Here is a 22933-nt window from a genome sequence, read left to right on the forward strand (position 1 = left end):
TTTCTTTCTTTCTTTCTTTCTTTCTTTCTTTCTTTCTTTCTTTCTTTTCTTTCTTTCTTTCTTTCTTTCTCTTTCTCTCTCTCTCTTCTTTCTTTCTTTCTTTCTTTCTTTCTTTCTTTCTTTCTTTCTTTCTTTCTTTTTCTTTCTTTCTTTCTTTTAATGTTTATTTATTTTTGAGAGAGAGAGACAGAGAATCCCAAGCAGGCTTTGTGCTATCAGCACAGAGCTACACAGGGCTTGAACTCAAGAACCATGAGATCATGACCAAGTATCAAGAGCTGGACATTCAACTGACTGAACCATCCAGGCACCTCATTTCTTTAGTCTTCATATCCAAATTTCCCGAACTTTCATCTATGCTCGCTGTCCCTTTTTCCTAAATTCCCATTTACTATTTAATCCATTCCAATCTGAATTCCATGCTTACAAATCTTTTAAAAAGCTCTCCCTGAGGGCAACAATGATCAATAAGTCAAAAATTAGTTTACATTTTCCAATCTGTATCTTACTTGACCTCATAGCAATTTTGTTTAACCTCCTTTAACACTGTTGATCACCATTTGAAATGGTCTGTATTTCTTGCATACTCTTGCTTCTGTGACTCCACTTTCTTCTGGTTCTCCTCTCTCCCTCCCCATCCCTTCTCCTTCCATCTCCTTTCTTTGCTGATTCAACCTCCTCTACCAGCCCATTAAATTTTGGCATTCCTCCAAGTTTAGGCTTAGGCCCTCATTTCTTCTAGTTCTCTAATTTCAGCCTAGATAATGTCACCCTTCCTCACAGTTTCAATAATAGTACCTATGCTGATCCCTATCATCTCCATTTTGAAGTCCATCCCCCTGTATCCAACAACATGCTCAACATTTCTATTTGTATATTTCAAAGGAAACTTAAAGACCACTTCTAAACTGTAACTCATGGTTTCCCCCCACAAACCTGGTCTTTCTCGGATGTTCTTCTGCCAATTCCATCTTAGTAAATTTACTCATCATGCAATCCGGGCTCCAATTACATTTCTTCGAAGAAACTTCCCTGACCTCCCACTGAGAACAGTGTGTTTTTATTTAATGATTTTACTTCATTTTACTGTAAGCCCCATTAAGGCAAGGACTATTCCCACTTTGCTCATTGTTTCATTTCTTTTAGCACAGTGTCTGGCAATAGTAGATTCTCAACAACTATTCACTCAGCGGAATTATGAAAGAACACCACACTGGAAATTTTCACTTTGGTATTTTGTGTGCCACATAAAGTTCTAATCTACCAGTTCCCAAATTTTGCCAGTTCCAAATATATGAGTTAAAAACTTAGGATATAGATGGTATAACCATCAAATACATTTATATGCAAAATTTCAAATTTTCAAAAGTAAAATGTCTACAATACTTGAAAAGTCTTCTCTAGCACATCAAAATTCCATAATTAAAGAACGGAAAAACTAAACAAAGTATCAAAACAAAGCAAAAAACCAACAACAGAAAGTTTTAACACAATAATCAAAATGTCAAACATATTTTAAGAAAAAGCATTCAGAATGCTGAGTGTAACTTCAGATTGAGAATTCATTCCATAATTAGAATTTGAGCAATAACCTTTTATTACCTGGATTATTACATTAGTCAATGTACCTTTTTTGCACTTTTTCCTTGGCATCATTTCTCTTGGGAGTCTTCTCCAATCTGCATGTACAAAAGAAAAAAAAAAATACAAAAGTTGCAATTTCCTCTGGGAATTAGTGGCACTGGATATGACTATTTAAAGGGACATGACAGTTGGTTAATCAATGAAAATAAAATTTCTTAATATCTGACTGTACAGATTTAGCCTAAGTGATATATTTTCTCCTATGAAAAAAAGAGAGTTCATTAAAAAGAACTTTGGTGGCTCCCAGCTGGCTCATTTGGAAGAGCATGAGACTCTTTATTTCAGGGTCATGAGTTCAAGCTCCACTTTGAGTATAAAGAGTATTAAAAAAAAATAAACATTAAAAAAAAAACTTTGAAATAGTGCTATATATTGACTTTCTGTCAATAGTTATATAGTATTTATCTAATCAATTTTAAATATGGAAATTTTCATAACAAGAAAAATAATGTAGAAAAATTTTGTTAATCATGACATACTGTTGAATAAGAAAAAGTTTCTCAGATAGTAAGTACAGGGGCACCTGTGTGGTTTGGTTGGTTAGGCCTTTGACTCTTCATTTTGGCTCAGGTCATGATCTCCATGATCTCATGATCTCATGAGATTGAGCCCCACATCGGACTCTGTGTTGACAGCATGGAGACTGCCAGGGATTCTCTCCATCCCTCTCCCATCCCCAGTCTCAAAATTAATAAATAAATACTTAAAATAAAAGACATTACATATAGAATCCCAGTAAAAAATAAACCTAACATATAAATATTTTCATATATTTAATTTTTGTGCAGAGAAAGCTCTAGGTTGGGAACAAAATATTATAGTAATTCTTTATGGGTGTTAGGATTACAGCTGCTTTTCTTATTTATTATTTATGTATTATTTGACCATGCTGTATTTTGTAAGTTTTCTATAGTTGATACGTGTTTCTTACGTAATAAGGAATTTTTTTTCAAAAGTTAAAATATATGACCACAATCCCAACACATGCAAAATTAAGTAATTCTAATAATTAACCCAAAACTTTATAATTAAAAATAAAAAAAGCCGTGGAAAAGTAAATTCACTCTAATAAATAATTTTGACTGTAGGAGGTAAAGAATTTCTCTAATTTATCACTTTCTTTTAATTTTTTTAAATGTTTATTTTTGAGAGAGAGAGAGAGAGAGAGAGAGAGAGTGGTGTGTACATGTGTGCGTGTGAGTGAGAACAGGGCAGGGGCAGAGAGAAACAGAGACAGAGGATATGAAGTCGGGGCTCTGCACTGACAACAGAGACCCTGATGCAGGGCTCAAACTCATGAACCACAAGATCATGACCTGAGCTGAAGTCAGGTGCTTAACAAGTAGCTGCCCCACTTTCTTTTAATTTTTAAGCACAGAGTTAATCAGAAAAATGAAGCAACATAAAAATGGATTAAAAAATACTGCCTACTAAAACAAACAAAAAAACAACAACCTCAGGGTATTTTGGAGAAAGCATTTATATCTCAAGCCATTTTACCTGAATTAATAAATTTTGCTTTGAATATATTTCTGCTTTTATCAATGACTCATAGGTGATCATGAAAAAGTAGGTAAAGAGAATCCTTTAAGGAGATGAATATGATGTGGAAGATGGGAGAGATCTGATATAGGAGACAGGAGAGTGTTCAAGGGGAATCCAACCTTAACAATGATGCACACTGAAAAGACCAGTATTACTCGTGAAAGCAACAATTCTGTAAATGCCATTTATATTCTTACTAAAGGCAGTTACCACAACAACAAGGACAGAGATGTCAAAGGGAAGTGAGTTAAAATGAGAAGGCCCAGGTTCTAGAAGTACTGTCCCAGTCACCCTGATAAGTCACTTCATTTTTATGGCAATTACTTTTTTGTCTGTAAAATGAATGAGCTGGATGAAATCTCTCCAGCCTCTTCTACTTTGCCTGTGTCCAAGGAAAATCTGTGAATGTTGAAAAAATCTCTCTTAGATATAGTTCTGTTGAAAAAGCTTCTGAGCAAATAAAAATAGTCTATATCTGCTTGAAAGGAAGGTCCATGAGCTTGGCTTCAATACTGTCTGCCTGGATTTGTTTTCTCCTCTCAAGCTGAAATCACTCACAAACATGGAAGTATAATTGGTACTGTAGATTAAAATGGTGATTGTGGAAAATGAAGTGGAAAGCCCAAATGCATTTGGCAAGTCCTATTTTATAAAAAAATATTTTAAGAACTTCAAAAACATTTCAACTCTTCCTTGTTATGGTATAAGAATCTTTTCATCCTAGTTTTCAAAAGATATATATTAGTAATTAATTATAGGGAAAGAGCCAAACTATTTTCCTACAGTGAAAATTCCTAGGGTAAAAGTAAAAAATTTGCCCTAAAAAAAATAGGGGGTAGGGAGATAAACTTTAAAAATTATTTTAACATTTTCAGTTTTATAATTACCTGGTATCCACTCCTCTTTGTACACCTTCATATATCTTTTACTGTATCTTTCAATATCTGGAAAAAAAAGAAAAAGTGTTCATTAGAAAACTGCAGAATAAGCCTGCATTTAAGCCATTCCTTTAAAATAACTGAAAACACCAGGTAACATCTTTTATTTCACACACAGTTTCCTATATTTGTGCCTAAAGTGTTTCTGAACACCTACTGGAAAGTTCAATTAGTATCACACGTTTAAGGAAGTGGCAAGAAGCAGCTGGGTATGAATGGCTGGGAGTGAGCAGAAACCCTAAGCATGTTTTTTAGAATCAGACAACCTGACTCATTTCTGAAAATATTCACAAAAGCCCAAAGCCAGGTCAGAGGGCCACTTAAATACCAGGAAAGAAAGTCACTTGGCATCTTCTATTTTCTTCTTGTGACACTGGCCTCCAGCTCCCAGTCTTTAAATCTTGTTTAACTGGGATGTATTAACTACCTAAGTGGAGGTGGAGAGCTGTTTGCTCACCCCCAGTGCTTGATACATACATTAATACACAGTTAGGCTTCTCAGTGAGCTACTTTTCACAATCCATTGAGGAGCAGAACGGGGAAAAGGGTAGGAGTAGGTAGGGTTGGACTTGAGCAAGCCAAAAGCCTTCCATGTCAATTGCTGACAACTCTGCAGGGACCTCCTGGGCTTGCCCAAAATGGGAGAGCCATAGCTGTGGCTCTTGTTTCTGCTTTGCCCACTATGCTGCAAGAAACTCCCTCAATGAGGGCCCAAACCCTTTCCTAGCAGTGTAAGTTGGCATCATGCCATAGCTTGAAACCATAGTTGGCAGCGTAAGTGACAGCATCATGCCATAGCTTGAAACCATAGTTCATCATAAAATGTGGTTTTAGGAGTACAGCCATGAAAAAAGGGAAGTTAAACCAAAAGATGAAAACATAAAAAGCAAGGCCCAAGTATGTACTTTTTCTTCCATGTTAAGAAAATGATCCCATCGCTTCTCGGCCTTTTGGCTAAGATCAAGTGAAAATGATCCCAAATAACAGCAAAGCCATGGTGTTAAACAAAGATAACCAAAATAAATCATAGATCAGAGAGACCAAGAGACCAGGCTTTTGTAGGTATTTAACTGTTTTGACTTCAATCCTGCTCTTAAGCTTTTCACCTGTAAAGAGAAATCAGCACAAATTCCCAGAATTCGCATTTAAAAATTTTCTCCACAACAGATTGCATATTTTAGATAAATTTAACCTTTAGTAGTAAACTTCTAGAAGAATGAGCGATATTGAAAAACAACTACTGAAACCCAGTTAAAAAGAAGCAAAGGATTTGAACTGGCATTTCTGCAAAGATATGCGTGGAAAAAAAGCACATGATAAGATGTTCAACATCATTGGTTGTTTGGGAAATTCAAATCAAAACCGCAATGAGACAGCACTTAACACCCAGTAGGATGGCTACAACCAAAAAGGCAATGACAAGTGCTAGCAATGTGGAGAAACTGCAATCCTCATATAACACTGGTGACGTAAAATACTGCAAGAACTTTGGAAAATAGTTTGACAGTTCCTCAAAATGTTAAATACAGTTATCTTATGATCCTAGATATACACCCAGTAGAAATAACATGTGTCCACCCAGTAGAAAATACATGAATGTTCAAAGCAGCATTACTCATGATAGCTCCAAAGTGGAACTGACCCACATGTCAATCAACTGGTGACTGGGTAAACAAAATGTGGTATATACAACCAATGGAGTATTATTCAGCCATAAAAAGGAATGAAGACTGCAGTACCACAGGTGAACCATGAAAACATTATGCTAAGTTAAAGAAGGCAGTCACAAAAGTCACATTTTGTGATTCCATTTCTTTCAAAGATGTTATCTTTAAGTAATCTCTACACCCAATGTGGGGCTTGAATTTATAGTCCCAAGATCAAGAGTTGCATGCTCCACCAACCGAGCCAACCAGGGGTCCTTATGATTCCATTTATATGAAGTATCCAGAACAGACAAAACACTACAAAGCAGATTAGTAGCTGCCATGGGCTAGAGACAGGAGAGAATAGAAGCCTATACTAGTGGGTATAGGGTTTCTTTTCAGAAAGATGAAAAGGTTCTAAAAATTAGACAGTACTATTGACTGTACAATTCTGTAACTACACTACAAGCCATTGAATTGTATACTTTAAAAAGTGTATTTTTATATATGTGAATTTTATCTCAATAAAATTGTTATTTAAAAAGAAAGAAAAGTATTACAAGTTTTAAAAAGAACTTAAGTACAGTAAATTCAAATTTATGTTCCATTATTTCCCTGGTTTTGAAGGCCATTTTTTTTTTCCTAGAGTGTGTGAGCAGGGGAGAAGGGCAGAGGGAGAATCTTTTAACTTTATTTATTTTGAGAGAGAGAGAGTGAGCAGGGGAGTGGCAGAGAGAGAGAGAGACAGACAGACAGAGAGAGAGACAGAGACAGAGAGACAGAGAGGAAGAGAGATAGAAAATCCCAAGCAGGCTCCATGCTGTCAGCACAGAGCCCGATGTGGGGCTCGATCTCCCAAATGGTGAGATCATGACCGGAGCTGAAATCAAGATTTGGTTGCCATCAACTGATGAATGGATAAAGAAATTGTGGTTTATATACACAATGGAGTACTATGTGGCAATGAGAAAGAATGAAATATGGCCCTTTGTAGCAACGTGGATGGAACTGGAGAGTGTGATGCTAAGTGAAATAAGCCATACAGAGAAAGACAGATACCATATGTGTTCACTCTTATGTGGATCCTGAGAAACTTAACAGGAACCCATGGGGGAGGGGAAGGAAAAAAAAAAAAAAGAGGTTAGAGTGGGAGAGAGCCAAAGCATAAGAGACTCTTAAAAACTGAGAACAAACTGAGGGTTGATGGGGGGTGGGAGGGAGAAGAGGGTAGGAGATGGGTATTGAAGAGGGCATCTTTTGGGATGAGCACTGGGTGTTGTATGGAAACCAATTTGACAGTAAATTTCATATATTAAAAAAAATAAAAAATACATAAAAAATAAATAAAAATTGAATTACTTAAAAAAAAAAAAAAAAGAGTTGGTTGCCTAACTGACTGAGCCACCTGTGTGCCCCAAGAGAGAGAATCTTAAGTAGACTTAAGCCTGATGCAGGGCTCAATCCTATGACCCTGGGATCATGACCTCAGCTAAAATCAAGTATCAGATGTTCAACCAACTGAATCACTCAGGTGCCCCAGCAAGTCTTTTGAATGTAGTTAACTGTGCATCAACTGTGCATTTTAGGAACACATGTACATTTTTCATGTACAACCTTTGAATGTATCCATTTCATATATCCTGATTCCAGATTTTAAATACATTTTATTAATAAGTTCTAACTTCTTACTCCTGATTCTTCTCACATTTGCACCATCCAAATGATTCTAGATTAGAAATACATTCCTAATAGGTTCCAGAATTGTAAGAAGTGCAATTCTTCTTACACTTTCATCATCAAAATACAGTACTTTAAAAAGCTTTGATAGCTCACATTTGTAATGAAGTGAGAATGGCCCAGCCATCTTCTTTGGTCTATAATTGTAAAACATTTTCATTATTAAATTTATAATTACTAATTAACATGATCAATCCAACAAACTGTTTCATTCCTACACAACCTATTGCCTTTTGATCATCTTCGTCTTTGCCTTCAGCATGTGTCCAGTCACAAACTACACCAAATAACTTTTGGTACATCAATATAAAAAAAGAAAAATATCATCACATGTCATTTTAACGGACTAGATGTTCCAGGTTCTTATCACAAAATAGTGTGTAACGAGGTGCTCTTCAAGAAGAATACCATATTTCCTTTTTATTCTTAGAGATGTATTGTTTACCCACTGACTCTTGAGTTTGAGAAGATTCATCTAGAATGTTGTCAGATGAAGACTCAGTTTGAAATTTTACTTATACAACGATTTCATGATCATCGTTGGCGCCCAAGGAATTACTGCCTCTACATTCTTCTTTTTTGTCTAGTGATTGTGTCACATCTTCCCCTGTCAATTTTTTTCTCTGCACCATTATGGGCAGAAAATGAACAATTCTGAATTCTCAATTGCCTTTTATGAAAGCTAAAACAAAAAACAACCACAAAGACAAGAGTCTCTCTAGACTTCTTTTCTTTTTATATCTTCTTAAACATTACTATAATACTTTGGGCAACACAATAGAAACACGGAAGGATGTGACCGTGCTGACTTATTTCAATGCTGTACCATCCTTCCGTGCAACTTCACCATTTTTCCATTTTGTTTCTGATGTTTTAGTCTCTTTTTCCCAGGGTAGTGGGGGATAACTGATGAGTAATGATGAAAGAGTATCTGTGCTGATAAAACAGCAAAATGTTTACAGATGAAGGAAAAGTGAAATCACTAAGATTCCAAAACGTATTTAAATTTATAAAAGGATCCAATGAGCTGATATGGTAATGCTCAGATAAAATGAGTTTTGTTTTTTTTTTAAATAAATTCTCTTTGTTTTTTAGAAGATCTCTATTAAAAAATAAAAGTTATGGGGGCGCCTGGGTGGATCAGTTGGTTAAGTGACTGACTCTTGATTTCAGCTTAGGTCATGATCTCACGGTTTGTGGGTTCGAGCCCTGAGCTGGGTTCCACACAGAGCATGGAGCCTGCTTGGTATCCTCTCTCTTTTCTTTCTCTCTCTTTCTCACTCTCTCTCTCTCTCCCTGCCCCACCCCTGCTCATGCTCTCTTGCTCACTCTCTTTCAAAATAAACAAATAAACTTAAAAAAAATTAAAGTTATGAATATCACTGCTCAAAAATAAACTCCAGCATGCCTGAGTGGCTCAGTTGGTCAAGCATCTGACTCTGGGTTTTGGTTCAGGTCATGATCTTGCAGTTCATGGGTTCAAGCCCCACATCGGGCTCTGCACTGGCAGCATAGAGCCTGCTTGGGATTCTCTTTCTGCCTCTCCCTTGCTCACTTTCTTTCTCTCTCTCAAAATAAATAAACAAACATTACAAGAAAATAAAAAATCAAAATAGGGGTCTCATGGACCCTGATGGCACATTGACAGTTAACAAAAACCAAACTCCATTTATTCAACAGCAGATCTTGTGGCCATATTGCAGGTTAATGTTATGATTTCCATTAAGCTTTTGAAGTTCTAAAAATGGCTTACAGAATGGCCACTGTCACTCCTGTTTCTACCTCAGAGGACCCCAGTAATGCAGGAACCCGAGCTGGGAACAATTGGATCAGATGCTCTCCATATATCCTTGCAGCTACAATTCATTAAAATAACAATATTGGTGTTTTTCTTTTATTACAAAAATAATAACTTTCCTTATAAAGAAAATACCAATCATTTCTATAATTCTACCTGAAAGCATTATAAACAAATTGTGAAAACATCACGATAAGAAATATTTTTATTCTATGTCCTCAGTTCTTTGTGATTTCAATGCCCTGAGCCACTAGCCACAAGGTTATCAGGAAACCCGGAGATCTCCTACCCTCATTTAGTTCTTTACATGAATTCCTAAGTCTCTCTTTCTTAAAGCATATAGGTGATGAGTGATGGGAGAAGGCTGATAAAGGTACAGTGATAGAACACCATCCAGAATATAGCTTCCTTTGACAGATGCATACTGCTGTTCAGTCTGGCCAATTCTCTCTCATTTATGGTGTGCAGAGTACATAAACATTATGTGTGTGTATATATGTATATATGTGTATTTATTATATTAACCTATATTCATGCATATGTATGTATATATTTTAAAAACATTTTCAACTGTAATTTTTTAAAACACATTACATCAGAAAAGAAAGGTAAACATGAAGATTTTGAAGGAGAATATACTTGTATCAATTTGGAAAATCCTAGAGAAGTGTTTTTTTCCAGAAAGAAACAGAAACGATTCCTTGTATTCTTAAATAACTCCTGTAGTCATCAAAGATAAAGAGCCTGTTAATCCAGGTACAAGCCAACCACTCCCAGAAACCAGCAATGAAATTGTGTTCCCTGTTTAAAAGACTCCCAGATATGTTTTAATGATATGATATACTTGCAAATTAGACCTATGCTTTAATAATGACCACATTTAGTTAAGTCTGTTCCATACTCTAGAGAAAACAATAATTTTTAAAAGATTAAAGTATACCCTAGACTATAATTTTTTCTAATAAGAATGTTTATTAGTTCATTTAATCTTTTTAAAAATCTTTACAATTAGAGCTTTAATTTCATTTTTGAACTCAGATAGATAAAAGCATGTAACACAATCATGAAAGTAAAAAAAATCCGCACTTTTGAGATAAAAATATACCTTTCTAAACCACTATATAAACTTCAAGCAGCTATGTTTGAAAAATAAATGAACTTGTCTAAAATGCTTCTTATAATTATAAGCACATGTAATATTACTATATAAGACTTTCTTTTTGACTCTTAGCCAGTTCTAAGTCTTTTAGAGAGAGAGAAAATGGAATGCATTTTTAATACTAATGGAATGAGATGATACTATATGAATTTCTCATGCTTTAATGATGTTGTTTTGGGAACTCAAGGATGATATTGATCTCTCTAATTTCAACATTCGAGGGCAGAAACTGAAAATCAATACAGATCTAATGTGCTAAATAACTACTCAGGAATGGGTTCTCTTCCTCTAAAACCACTTCCCACTCCCTCTCTGAGACTTTCAAGCCTTCTCCAATGGTAATTTCTCCTCTCTGTCCTTGGCATAACCAAGGAGTACACCCTTTATGTTTTCTTATGTACAAATCATAAGTCAAAAATATATTTATGGCTTCTAAAAGTTTTCACCAAAATATTAACTAATCATATTTAATTTTAAATACATTTTAAATTTAATATTAGATACAAAAAATGTATGTGTAAGGATAACCATTGCATTATATACATATATGAGCAAAAAACTAGAAAACACTTTAAATCTAATAGCAGAGAACTACGTACAATTAATAATGTTATATACAGATCATGGAATACCACATAATGATTAAAAATCTAATTTTCCAAGAATACTGAGGACATGTGAACATGCTAATAACATGCTATTGGGTAAAAAAGGAAGATGCAAAGAATATGAAACCAATTTTATAAAAACCATATACATGCAGAAGAAAAAAATCTAGAATGTATAATAAAATATTAATAGATCTCTAGCCATAAGCATTAGAGGTGATTTTTACTTTTCATTGTTTCTGTTTTTTGTAATTTTCACCAAGCCGATGAAATTTCTATTAAAAGGTAATTTTAAAAATAAAATATCAGAAAGTTTAAAATACATTTTCTGTTGAATCAACAGAACTATGCTCTTTTATGGTAGTTGATAATTTCTGATGTAACTAAATCAATCAGCACCAAATTACTCTCTGTCTTATACACAAACACTGTCTCGTCTGTACACATTCAACCACATAACCAAAGGGTCCAAACCCACCTTGTTTTTCTTCAGGTGTTTCTAAATAATAAGGCATCCTTTTCATAGTTTCTCTCAACTCCTGTTTCAATGCCAGCATGTATTCTTCGCCCTCTCCTGCTTTCAGTGGCACCGGTTTATAATCTGTATCCTGTTTAAAAGACAATGTGTGTGTATGTGTGTGTGCCTTTTTAATAAAATAAGTTTCTTAACATCCTTTTTGTCTATAATCTGGAAAATTTCATTTTTATTGAAAAACTACATTTCCCAGGTACTAAGTTTTACAATCAACTGAAAAGACGTTGAGCTTTTGTAATCTATTTAACTTTTTAGCCTATTTCCTACTTTGCTCTCATTTTAGACAGTAGGAAAGATTCTTAATTTTCCTACTGACCACACCAACAAGTATTTTGTTATATAGTCTGTTGACTATGATTACATGTTTTAGAAGTCAAGGCACCCAAATGAGAGTAACTGCTTTAGTCCCCTAGTAACCTCAATTAGTAGTGGTGGTATTGATGGGAGAAGTAGCATTAAAAAAAAAAAAAAAAAGATTAAAAGTAGCAGTTATCATGTACAAGTGGTTACTCTGATACTCTGACCAGGATGTCCTCATCACTCAACATCCATGATCCCACTTAAAGTATCATCAGTACTTCCCCTTTTACAGTAAATAAACTGAGGTGTGAACAATCTATAAGCTCATAAACCATGTAAATGACAAAGCGGGAGTTTGAATCTACATCTTCAATTTTATAAAATTACACACATATGTATATATATTCATGAAATACATATATTTATTAAAAAGTGGGGTCTCAGGGTATGTAGTAAAAGATTTCTAAAAGAAAAAGACATTTCTGGTATCAGAACTACGTACAGGGTACATTTTCAAAATTTCACTCTGAGTTCATTCATTCATTCTACAGCTATTTATTGGGTGCTTACTATAAGCTAGACATGGCTAGACAATAAAAGATACTATGATGAACGGGTCAAACTTCTTGCCCTTAGGGAACTTACATACTAGAAGAGAAAAATACAAGAAATAAGTAAACAATGAGGAAATACGCAATTTGAGGTAGCGATAAGTGGCATAAAAAAAGTGAGGCTGGGTAGAACAAAGTGTGACTGACAGGATACACGGAGGTTGGAGGTAGTTGGTCTAGACAGGGTAAGCACACAGGACCTCTCAGGAAATCACATCTGAGTACTGCTCCGGATAAAATTAGGAAGTCGTCATGCAAAGACTTGGGAATAGATGGCTCCAGCCACGGAAACTGGCAGAGGAAAAGGCCTGAGAGAACAAGGAGGCCATGATGGCTAAGGAGCAAGAAGGACACTGGTAGCAAGAGTCAGAGAGACACCAGCAAGGCCATATCAAACACAGCCAGTTTGCCAGCAGCAAGGAATTTCAATTTTATTCCAACTATACAACAACACAGTATGTACTAATATTTCCAGTGTTTAGAAGTAACCTCACACATGGAGAAGAGTTGTTTTCAAGGAAATCAATGTATAAAGTGATTGACATAATGCACATACATGAGGTATCTGTCATTGTTTCAGGCTATACTAAATATCAGAAAAGCAAAATGTCAAGAGCAAAAAGTAGAGACTCCCTGTGTAAGACATCTAGATCCCTAGATACATTTGTCCAGCATCCTCTACTTACACAAATCATTCGACAAAAGACTTTTCCCTTCTGAAATAGGGGAGAAACTGCTGGATCGAAGGGTATCTGGTCATTTATAAGTTTTTCATTTTTTATATTGCAGCACATACACATCTGGAAATGTAAGCTCAGGTTTCAAACTAAATGTAAAGTGAAAGCATTAAATTAAACATTATGCCAATTAGGTTTACAGCATACTCATTAGATTTAAAAGCAACACTAAATGTAGCAGGAACAACTAGATTTTGAGAAACAGCAACAAAACTCAAACTGACTTTAACAAAATAGAGAAATAAGCCAAAACCAGAAACAGCCGAGTGGGGAATCAAAGGCAAAACGGTACACTAGGGAGCAAAATCAAATTGTGTAGATACAAGATGAGAAGAAAATCATTAAGTGAAAGTCTAGTAGACTGAGGACCACTAGGGAGCATTGTAAAACCTAACCTTTTAAAAATATTGTTTTGAGGGGCTGGGAGACATGATCTCACAGCTCGTGCAATTGAGCCCCACGTCACACTCTGCTAACAGCGCAGAGTCTGCTTGGGATTCTCTCCCACTCTCCCTCTCTCTCTGCCCCACCCCTGCTTGCCTGCATTCTCTCTCTCTGCCAAAATAAATAAATAAACAAACATTAAAAAAATTTAAAAAACAAAATATTATTTTGGTATTGGAATACATCAAAAATAGCAACAGAAGAAATAGGAAATGAAAAAATTCTTTCTTAGTTCATGTTGTACTGAATGTATTCACGGCAAGTTGTATACAGTTTTTTTTGTTTTTAGAAGGCAGTGTAAAAATTAGAAGAGGTTCAGGGAAGAACAGTGGCCGTGAAGCACACTCTCTTTTACTTTCTTACACTTAAGATATTATAAGGATGTTATATATTCAGTCCTGTGCAGAATTTTAATTTTCTTTGAAAGATGAAAAAACCAGCCGTGAGAAATCTGCTGTTAATGTACTTACAGGAAATAGTGGGGGTGGTTTCAGGACTACATCGGGTAGTTTTTCACCTCTGCCAAATCCAACTGCCTCAATATTAAAGGTGTAAGCTGCACGTCCGCGTCCTTTGTTCCCAGCCATTAGAACTAGTTATACCAGCAAATTCTGAAAGACATCACATGAAAAAAAAGGAAATCAACATTTTAAAGCAGAATATAAAACTCTGTCCCTTAAGTAGCGTGGCTAGTGGAAAATACTTCTGGAAAGCAAAACTTGTAAAGAAATAATAAACATACGCTAAACTGATTTCTGAACTCCTCACATCTACTCAGGTCTGGCAGGTGACATGATGATGGCCTCAATTACCTCACCAGGCCCTGGGTGAACAGCTGACCCTGGGTCCCCTTTGAGATGCTGCCCAGACCACTGCACACAGCCAGTTGATGCAATTCTCTCCACCCCTCTGTGATTTGGCGTCAAGATTTCAGACATATGTAAGAAGTGTGGACAAGGAAAGGTCTGGCTGATGAAGACAGACCACCTAGCTTTTTCATTCAGCTTGAAGACTACCACGAGTCATATACACTTTAGATTTTTAAATGATAAAAAAAAAAAAAACATCTGAAATAGTTAAATTAAAGGTAAGATAAACCTGTACTCTTTTCAACTTTGGCCACAGTAGAGATGTCACATACTCAAGTTCTCTACTGAACTTGTGAATTGTCTGAAACAGGATTGATCTCTACAGTGTGAGAACTGAGCCGGCAGTATATGAACAGAGATCCCTATACCAAGGCTCTGTCACTACAAGAGTGCAGTTGACTGTCGTGGTGATTATGACACACATCTTCTAAGTCTCTTTTCCCACTGATAATACTGTGTATCAATCCTGCAAGTCCAAGAAAACAGCAATATATCCTCTCCTACTGACTTAACAGTTCCCCTTCCTTTCTTTCCTTACCGTTATTTTTTGAAAAACTGAGGTCATTTCCTATACAATGCTTCTCCAAATTTAAGGCACACGAGAATTACCTAGGAATCTTGTTAAAATGCGGATTCTGATTCAGCTGGCTGAGAACCTGCATTTCTAACAAGCTCTCTGGGATTATCCATGCTACTGGTATGCGGGCCACTGTTTGAAAGTAGCAAGGTTGTAACATTCTCCCATTTCTGAATTTGAGGAACTGAATACGTGAAATGCAGTATAACACATTCCTCTTCGCTGTATTTTCTGTTTTCTAAATAGGTGAACTAGAGGCTTACTCAAATTTGAGTTTAATTTTTTACAAGGACACTTAAAAGAGTTGCTCTGTTCCTCCTATTGTATCACATCAGGATGCAAACAAAACCAATTTCTCTTTCTTTCTCTCCCTTTCTCTCTCTCACTGATGTTCTCTGGTCAGTGGGTTCAGGTGCTAGCAGTCTGTTTCATCTAGCATACAGTTCCCCATCACTTTCCACCTAATGATGTCAGCAGCCATTGATGATCGTAGCCTAGATTCGTTATTCCATTATGGGCTGTAATTTTATTCTTTCTGTATCTACTAATTGGAATTCTACCATGAATCAATTTCCTTATTCACTATTTAGCTACAATGAAGCACAAGTTGTAGAGGAAAGGTACCTATTCTTTTTTTTTTTTTTTCAACGTTTTTATTTATTTTTGGGACAGAGAGAGACAGAGCATGAACGGGCGAGGGGCAGAGAGAGAGGGAGACACAGAATCGGAAACAGGCTCCAGGCTCTGAGCCATCAGCCCAGAGCCCAACGCGGGGCTCGAACTCACGGACCGCGAGATCGTGACCTGGCTGAAGTCGGATGCTTAACCGACTGAGCCACCCAGGTGCCCCTGAAAGGTACCTATTCTAATACCGAAGCTCATTCCATGTGTCCACCCTAAAAGAGAGGAGGATATCTAAACGGCCGTGTTTCATTGCTGAGTCACTCAAGCATATGCTGAGTCTGCAGAAAGCAGGTCTTCCAAGTATGAAAACTGCTGAGCAAAAAGACGCACTCACTCTAAGAAATGAATTGTGAGAGCCCTGTAGGCATGGTCAAGACCACTGGGCTTAATTCCAGTCTGGGATTTGCCCACCAGTAAAGATGAACAATCCCAGGCAGCATTTCCCAAACTTGCCTGATCATGAGAACTGGCCAGAGAACTTGTTAAATATACATATCGAATCTCATGCAATCTTCAAGTATTCAAACCTACACCAGAATCTTTGGAGGTGGGCTCTGAGAAACAGTTGGGAAAACTCACCCTAAGAAGAGAGTATGTCAGCTACCATTGTTTGATGGAAAATCCCTTGAGAAATACCAGACACTGGAGCCTCTAAACTTCCCTATTTATCAAGTACCTTTGGGTGTATAAACTGGTATCATTAGTGAATGGATTGCCCTTGGCAGAAAAATCAATCCTAGCTCTTGAGACACCCTCAATGATTACATGGCCTTCTGGCCTACAAATCCATCTCTTTTTAGTTTCGCTATTATAAGTCAGTTCTGTACCTACAGACGCTGCCAAATTCATTTTCTTCTCTTGGAGAGCTGAGAGGTACTTCTTGGACTCCAGTAACTGTCTCATAGGGAAAATGGCTCACAAGTGAGGCCTAAGCATCAATCTCTGGTATCCTCTGAGTCAACCACTGCCATGTTCTTCTTTCACCCTCCCAAACTGCTCGAATGAAAGGTTTTTTATAAGCAGCTTTCCCCATTTCCTTATTATCCCAATCTTCCTCTACTTCATATAGGCCAATTTCATTGAGTCATTCATTCGACCAATATTGAGTATTCCAGGCACTATGGCAGAACCCATGAATGAAACCATGTCCCTGTACTAAGGGCAAGTATTTCAGTGGCTGAAAGAACACAAACATGTAAACAAATAAATGTGTAACAGTATGTATTCTTGCTGTGGGTTGAATTGTATCTCCCTCCTACCCACCCCATACCTGTGAATGTGATGACCTTCCTTATTTGGAAATAAAATCTTTGCTGCAGATGTAACCAAATTAAGATGAGGTCATAGTGAATCAGGGTGAGCCCTCTTCCAATGATGGGTGTCTTTCTAAGAGGGAAATGTGGACAGAGGGAAACACACACAGAGGGAAAACACCATGTGAAGATGGGAGGCAGAGACTGGGATGCTGCAGTTGTAAGCCAAGAATACCAAAGAGTGCCAGGAAGCACTGCAAGCTAGGAGAGACCTGCAACAAATTCTCCCTCAGAGCCTCTGGAAAGAACGAACCCTGCCCACACCTTGATTTCACCTTGTTTTCAGACTCTGGGCCACCAGAACTGAGAGAGAATAAATATCGGCTATTTGAAGTCGCCCAATTTGCGGTAAAATGTTATAGCAGCCCTAGAAACTCATCAACACAGCTCTTGAAAAAAAATAAATGGTGGCAAGGGACAGAGAATAATAAAGGGGCATGTTAGCTTTTCACACAAGGAAGGTCTTTCTGTGGAGGATAAATCTGAGCACCATGCCGGAGAAGGCCTGTAAGCCACGAGATGAAGGGATGAGGTAGACACGGCTGCACAGAGAAGGAGGAACAAGTGCAGAGAAAGAAGCCAAATGCTGGGAGTGTATGAGGAATGAGAAGGCCATGTCCCTGGAGAGGAGTAAGGAACAAGAAGAGGCAGGTCAGGGCCGGATTTTGCGGAGCCCTGTGTAAGTTGAGGTAAAGGGTTTGGCTTTTTACCTCACTTGTGATGGGAACTGGTTTCACAAAAATGTTGAAATGCAAAGGTCCCAATGGCTCCCAAGAGCAAAATCCACTGGCATTTTGTCCTCATTCATGTCTTGGACTTCCAAAGCACATGACTTGCTATGGCCTCCTCCCTTTTGAAATTCTCTGCTTCCTAGGCTTTATTAAAACCTGGGGTTTTTTTGTTGTTATTGGCTACTTCTCTTCTTAAACCTCCTAAATATGGATTTCCTTAAGGTTCAATCTTTGGTCTTCTGCTTTTTTTTTTTTTTTGGTCTTCAGAAAACACACCCGCACGCAGGGTTTGATGACCTCTCCCATTCTATTATCTCCAACACTGACCTTTGTCTTGAGTTTCAGCCCATGTTCCCACTATCAAAAGAATATTTGGAAAGCACTTTAAACTTAAAATACTGAGGTCATCTTCCCCCTGCACCAACTGGCTTGCCTTTTAGGTATTATGTCCCTGCTTCTATCCACAGAATGTTATTTTCCCAGTCACCAACACTTGATGACTTGGAGTGCATCAATATTGATTCCTCACTCTGTTCTACCCCTCCTATCGAATCAATCACCTAATTCTTCCTTCAAAATGTCCCTTCATTTCCATTTCCTCTACCATAATCCAGTTTAACCTCTTTCTACATCACTTTTGAGTGACTGCAAGTTTTGTGGTATCCCTTGTTCTTCCTATTTGTTTTAATTTATTCTTCCACATTATTCATCCTAAGGCATAATTCTGATCATGTCGGTCTTCTCATCTTCCCTCTTGGCTACAGGATTAAATCCAAACTTCCTACCCAGGTATTCAGGGCCCTTTTAAGATGCCTGCACTCCTGACTCCTTGTATCATCATGTCTTGTTTACCATTCTCTCCACTACAATCTACCCCATTTTCCTCCCTGCTTAACAGTAGCCCCTTTCACCTGAAGATCCAGTCTAAGTCCAGTCTCCTTGATACCCTTATAGAAGAATATTAGCTGTATCCTCTTACATGTTCACCTTCCTTGACCTCTGCTTTTGTTCAGGACTTTACCATCTCTAACACAGAACAAATAAATTCCCATTGCCAGCCTCCCACTTTCAACCCACTCTCCAGTCATCTCTCTAGAACATAAACCTTGATGTGTCACTCTCCTTACCTAACAAAATCCACAGCAGTTGCTTCACCCCACTTTGCTCTTGATCCTCCAATAAAGTAAGTGTATTTTAAAAAATTGAGGTGTTACATATTGCTACTCTTCAATTTTGGAAGAAATAGAGACAATGCACCTTTTGGGAAATGGGCCTTTTCCAAAGGCAAGGAGTTTCACTTACATTTTATTTATTTCTTTGGCCGTATTAACAGAGATTTTATATCCTGTCTAGCACAGTGCTCTCTATACAGCAATAGCTCCACAATTAATGTTAAGCTCTCTTTCCTTCTCTTTCTTTTCCTTCCTCTCTTCTTTCCTTCCTTTCTTTCATATGGTGTCATGAGCAAAATCTACCCAAAGAAGTACAATTCAGTCAGCCTACTATTAACATTGTTGTTTTCTTTTAAACTTCCAGAACTATAAAGTTGGAGACCTGGAAGTACACTAGAAGCATCAGAATGTAAAAACAAAACTCAGGCTTCATACCAGAACAACAAAATGAGAATCTTTGGAGACGGGATTCAGGCATTAGGACTTTTCAAAGCATTCTCAGAGTTTACAGCATATAGTGTAAATTAAGATCCACTGCTTTCTGGGCTGCCTGGGTGGCTCAGTATGTTAAGCAACTGACTTCAGATCAGGCATGGTCTTGTGGTTCAAGTCATGTGTCAGGTTCTTCGCTAACAGCTCAGAACCTGGAGCCTGCTTCTGATTCTGAGACTCCTTCTCTTTTTGCCCCTCACGCTCACGCTCTCTCTGTCTCTCAAAAGTAAATATGGTTAAAAAATTTTTTCAAAGAACCACGGCTTCCTATTAAACTTCACATTTTGTAAAAGAGGAAAGTGAAGCCCTGAGAGGTTAGTTGACTGCCTAAAGGCACACAGTTAATTTCTAACAAAGACAAAACTGGGTTAAAGCCTCAGGTACCTTTCCATTCTCCATTCATCCACATTACACTACCTGAAACACATTCCCAGGCTAGTTGAACACTTTTTTAATCCCACAGATACTTTTATTAATCTTTACAAGGAAGTGAATTAGCAATGGCAAAATTCACTGACTTTCAAAGTATAAATCAGAAGCATCATCCTTCCATTTTGTAATGCTTCCTGAAAATTCCTGTCCAGAACTGTTCTGAGCTGGTTTGATGGGTGTTGTTCAAGCATCCAAGAGCTGAAATGCAAAGTCCATTCTATTTGACTGTAGAGACAACACTACGTTACAGGCTGAGGTAATATCTGAAGTTCCTCCTAGTGCTAACATTTTATGAGTTGTGATTGTGGCCTAAATGTATTGTCTTCCACATCTCACACTGTCCCTTGTACATAGTGGCTACGTGAATGAATGTACAATCTGATGTAAGTAGGCATGGAAGCTGGGGGAGGCACCAAAAGACAGGTCACAGCATCTTTCCTGATAAATGACACCTCAATTGTCCCAGTCAGAACCTGATAGTCATGCTGTCCTCCTCTCCACCTTCCTTGATACCCTTATAGAAGAATATTAGCTGTATCCTCTTACATATTCACCTTCCTTGACCTCTGCTTTTGTTCAGGACTTTACCATCTCTAACACAGAACAAATAAATTCCCATTGCCAGCTTCCCACTTTCAACCCACTCTCCAGTCATCTCTCTAGAACATAAACCTTGATGTGTCACTCTCCTTACCTAACAAAGCTTTGAGTCTAACTCTCTGTCTCTTGCCCCCTACACACCACACTCTAGCCACTCTCTACTCTGCTACATCAGCTCTTGCATGTAGCGTTCCTTCTGCCTGGAATGCCTTCCTCCCGCATCCAACCACGCAACCCCTGGCACCATTTAAGATGCTGTGCAAATGACACCTCTCTGTGACCATTTTCTCTACCCAACAAGGAGACAGATCTCTCCCTTGTCTGTTTCCCAAGTACTACAGTGCTTTTATTACCCTTTTAAAGATCATGTTGTGATTGCCAGTTCTTGTCTGTCTCTCCAGTAAGCCCTTCAATTAACTATTCATCAAGTATTTATTAAGCACCCTCTGTGTCAGACCATCTTCTGCACACTGGGAATATAGCAGTGAACAAAACAAAGTTTCTGCTCTTGTGGAGCTCATAGTCTAGCACAGGAAATGGAAAGAACCATGTCGAGAACTAAGAAAATATGGACATCCAGGGGAGTGTGATACAAGCAGATGTATCTGTAAATATGAAGGCCTCCTTGAAGACTTACATTTGCATGCTCTATCACTTACCAGAGCCTGGCAAAAGTCCAACAAATACTGGGTGAATTATTGCTGAGCTCATGGCCTAGTAAGGATATCCCTCCATTTCTCCTACAGTGGTTTCCCTCTGCCTATGGGAAAAATGTCTAAACTACAAAAAGCTCTGTACTTCCCAGCTGAGAGCATCCTAACAAACAGTGGTCTTTTAAGCCCTGCTCAAATGCTACTCTTCAATAATCCTTTTCATCTGTATCCTTATAGCACCTAGTTTTTACTTCCTCTGTGGTATATACACCATACTATTTTATATTGCAAATAGTTGTGCATAAATATCATCTTCCCTCAAATTCTTGAGAACCCATATCATGACTTCTTTTTCTTTTCTTTTTTTTCCCCACTCAATACTATTCTCACAGATCATCTAGCTCAGGGACTTGCATGTAAGGATAGCCCCAAACAGTGGCTGAAGATTAGGAAAATATTCAGAAAAGCTACATCTCCACCAAAGGTTTTTAGGAGTGTAGGAGAGGACAGTACATCTCTCCTATGAAGGTTTATTAGTAGCTGCCACAATAAGGGTTTTCATAATTATTTTTTACAAAGCTAGCTCATGGGTATCTTTATAATTAATCAAATTCTCAAGGCAATTTTTGAAGCCTAACTTGATGTTTCAATAGCTGGGAGGTGCTAGGTGGATACAGGGATCTGGTGTTCATAGTGGGGGTGATTTATATGGCTGGCTGGGCCACACCCAGATATTATCCACGTTTTCTGTTCTCACAAGGTGCGACTGCCTCCACCTTTACTTAGTTGAGCCTTTTCTACCAACTTTCTTTGCTCTCTTTCAAGAGCTGACAAACTAACAAAAAAAAAAAAAATGGAGGGTAGGGGAAGGAATACAGAATTTCATTTTTTATAAGAGCATTAAGACGTTATTAACAACCCTTCTCCCCACGATACAGGTTAGAGTGCCAAGAGTTAAGAAAACATACTGAATAGTCTGTCCTTAGCAGCAAGTCTGCGGCAATGACTCGTGCCTAAACCAATCACAAAGTCCCCAGATTTGAAAATCTACCATCAGTTACAGCATAAATCCTCTTCTAACTCACTGCAAACAGTCCAGGAAGTGGAGCCACGTTAAGATCGGGAAAGAGCGGTTTTCAAAGATTCTGAAGGGATTAGAAGGAAAGGTAAAGCTATCTCCCAACTACCCTCAATCCTGAAGCGCTTTATTGAATCTCCACCTCTGACTTCCCCCACCTTCTCCATGTGCCCCTTTAACTTCTCTCTACCCTCTCCATCGCCTCCCAACCCCTCAATTGCTCCCTCTGTTACCTGCTCACTGTCTCGAGGCTTGGGTAAAACTGTGCACCCAAAGTGCCGGCCGGCAAGGAAGGGGTGCACACAGAAGGCGCGAGCGCTGGGATACCGGTTCCACCTCTAGAGAAGCGCGCTCCGCCCTCCACGCGGGCTCAGAGCCTTGTTCCGATCCCAAACAGTTAGCCCCGCCCACTCTCTCTATAGGCCCCGCCCCCCGGGCAAGGAGCTTTTTAGCCCTTGGCAGGCGCCGTACTTCTCCATCCGGTTTGGCCTGACTCTTTCGGCGCTGGCTGAAGTGCGCTTGCCGGAGCGCAGTGGGTGGGAGGACCTGGCACCTCCCCTGGCCTCTGCAGTCAGACCCCCGGGGTGAAGAGCGATTCCTTCTGAGTCTCCAGTCTGCTGCAGTGCCCCT

At 38.1% G+C, this 22933-nt stretch overlaps 1 protein-coding gene across 6 annotated transcripts in view; it reads right to left on the reverse strand.

Annotated features, from left to right (window-relative positions):
- The window catches only part of POLR3G (RNA polymerase III subunit G), a 103602-nt gene that overhangs the window by 19043 nt on the left and 61626 nt on the right, over positions 1–22933 (reverse strand). Inside the window, exons 1-5 of one of the 6 annotated variants that reach the window (XM_040448879.1) lie at positions 22537–22714; positions 14173–14313; positions 11554–11683; positions 4077–4133; positions 1629–1679 (exon numbers count right to left, since the gene is read on the reverse strand). In XM_040448879.1, the coding sequence (XP_040304813.1) occupies positions 1629–1679; positions 4077–4133; positions 11554–11683; positions 14173–14289 (355 nt within the window). In that variant the 5' untranslated portion in view covers positions 14290–14313; positions 22537–22714. Of the gene's footprint in view, positions 1–1628; positions 1680–4076; positions 4134–11553; positions 11684–14172; positions 14314–17102; positions 17240–22536; positions 22718–22774; positions 22881–22933 lie in introns of those variants that run through there. The other 5 variants (XM_040448871.1, XM_040448835.1, XM_040448864.1 and 2 more) reach the window with 5 other exon arrangements.

This window comes from Herpailurus yagouaroundi, unplaced genomic scaffold (genome assembly GCF_014898765.1).
Source record: "Herpailurus yagouaroundi ecotype Mexico unplaced genomic scaffold, PumYag 29, whole genome shotgun sequence".
NCBI classification, from domain to species: domain Eukaryota; kingdom Metazoa; phylum Chordata; class Mammalia; order Carnivora; family Felidae; genus Herpailurus; species Herpailurus yagouaroundi.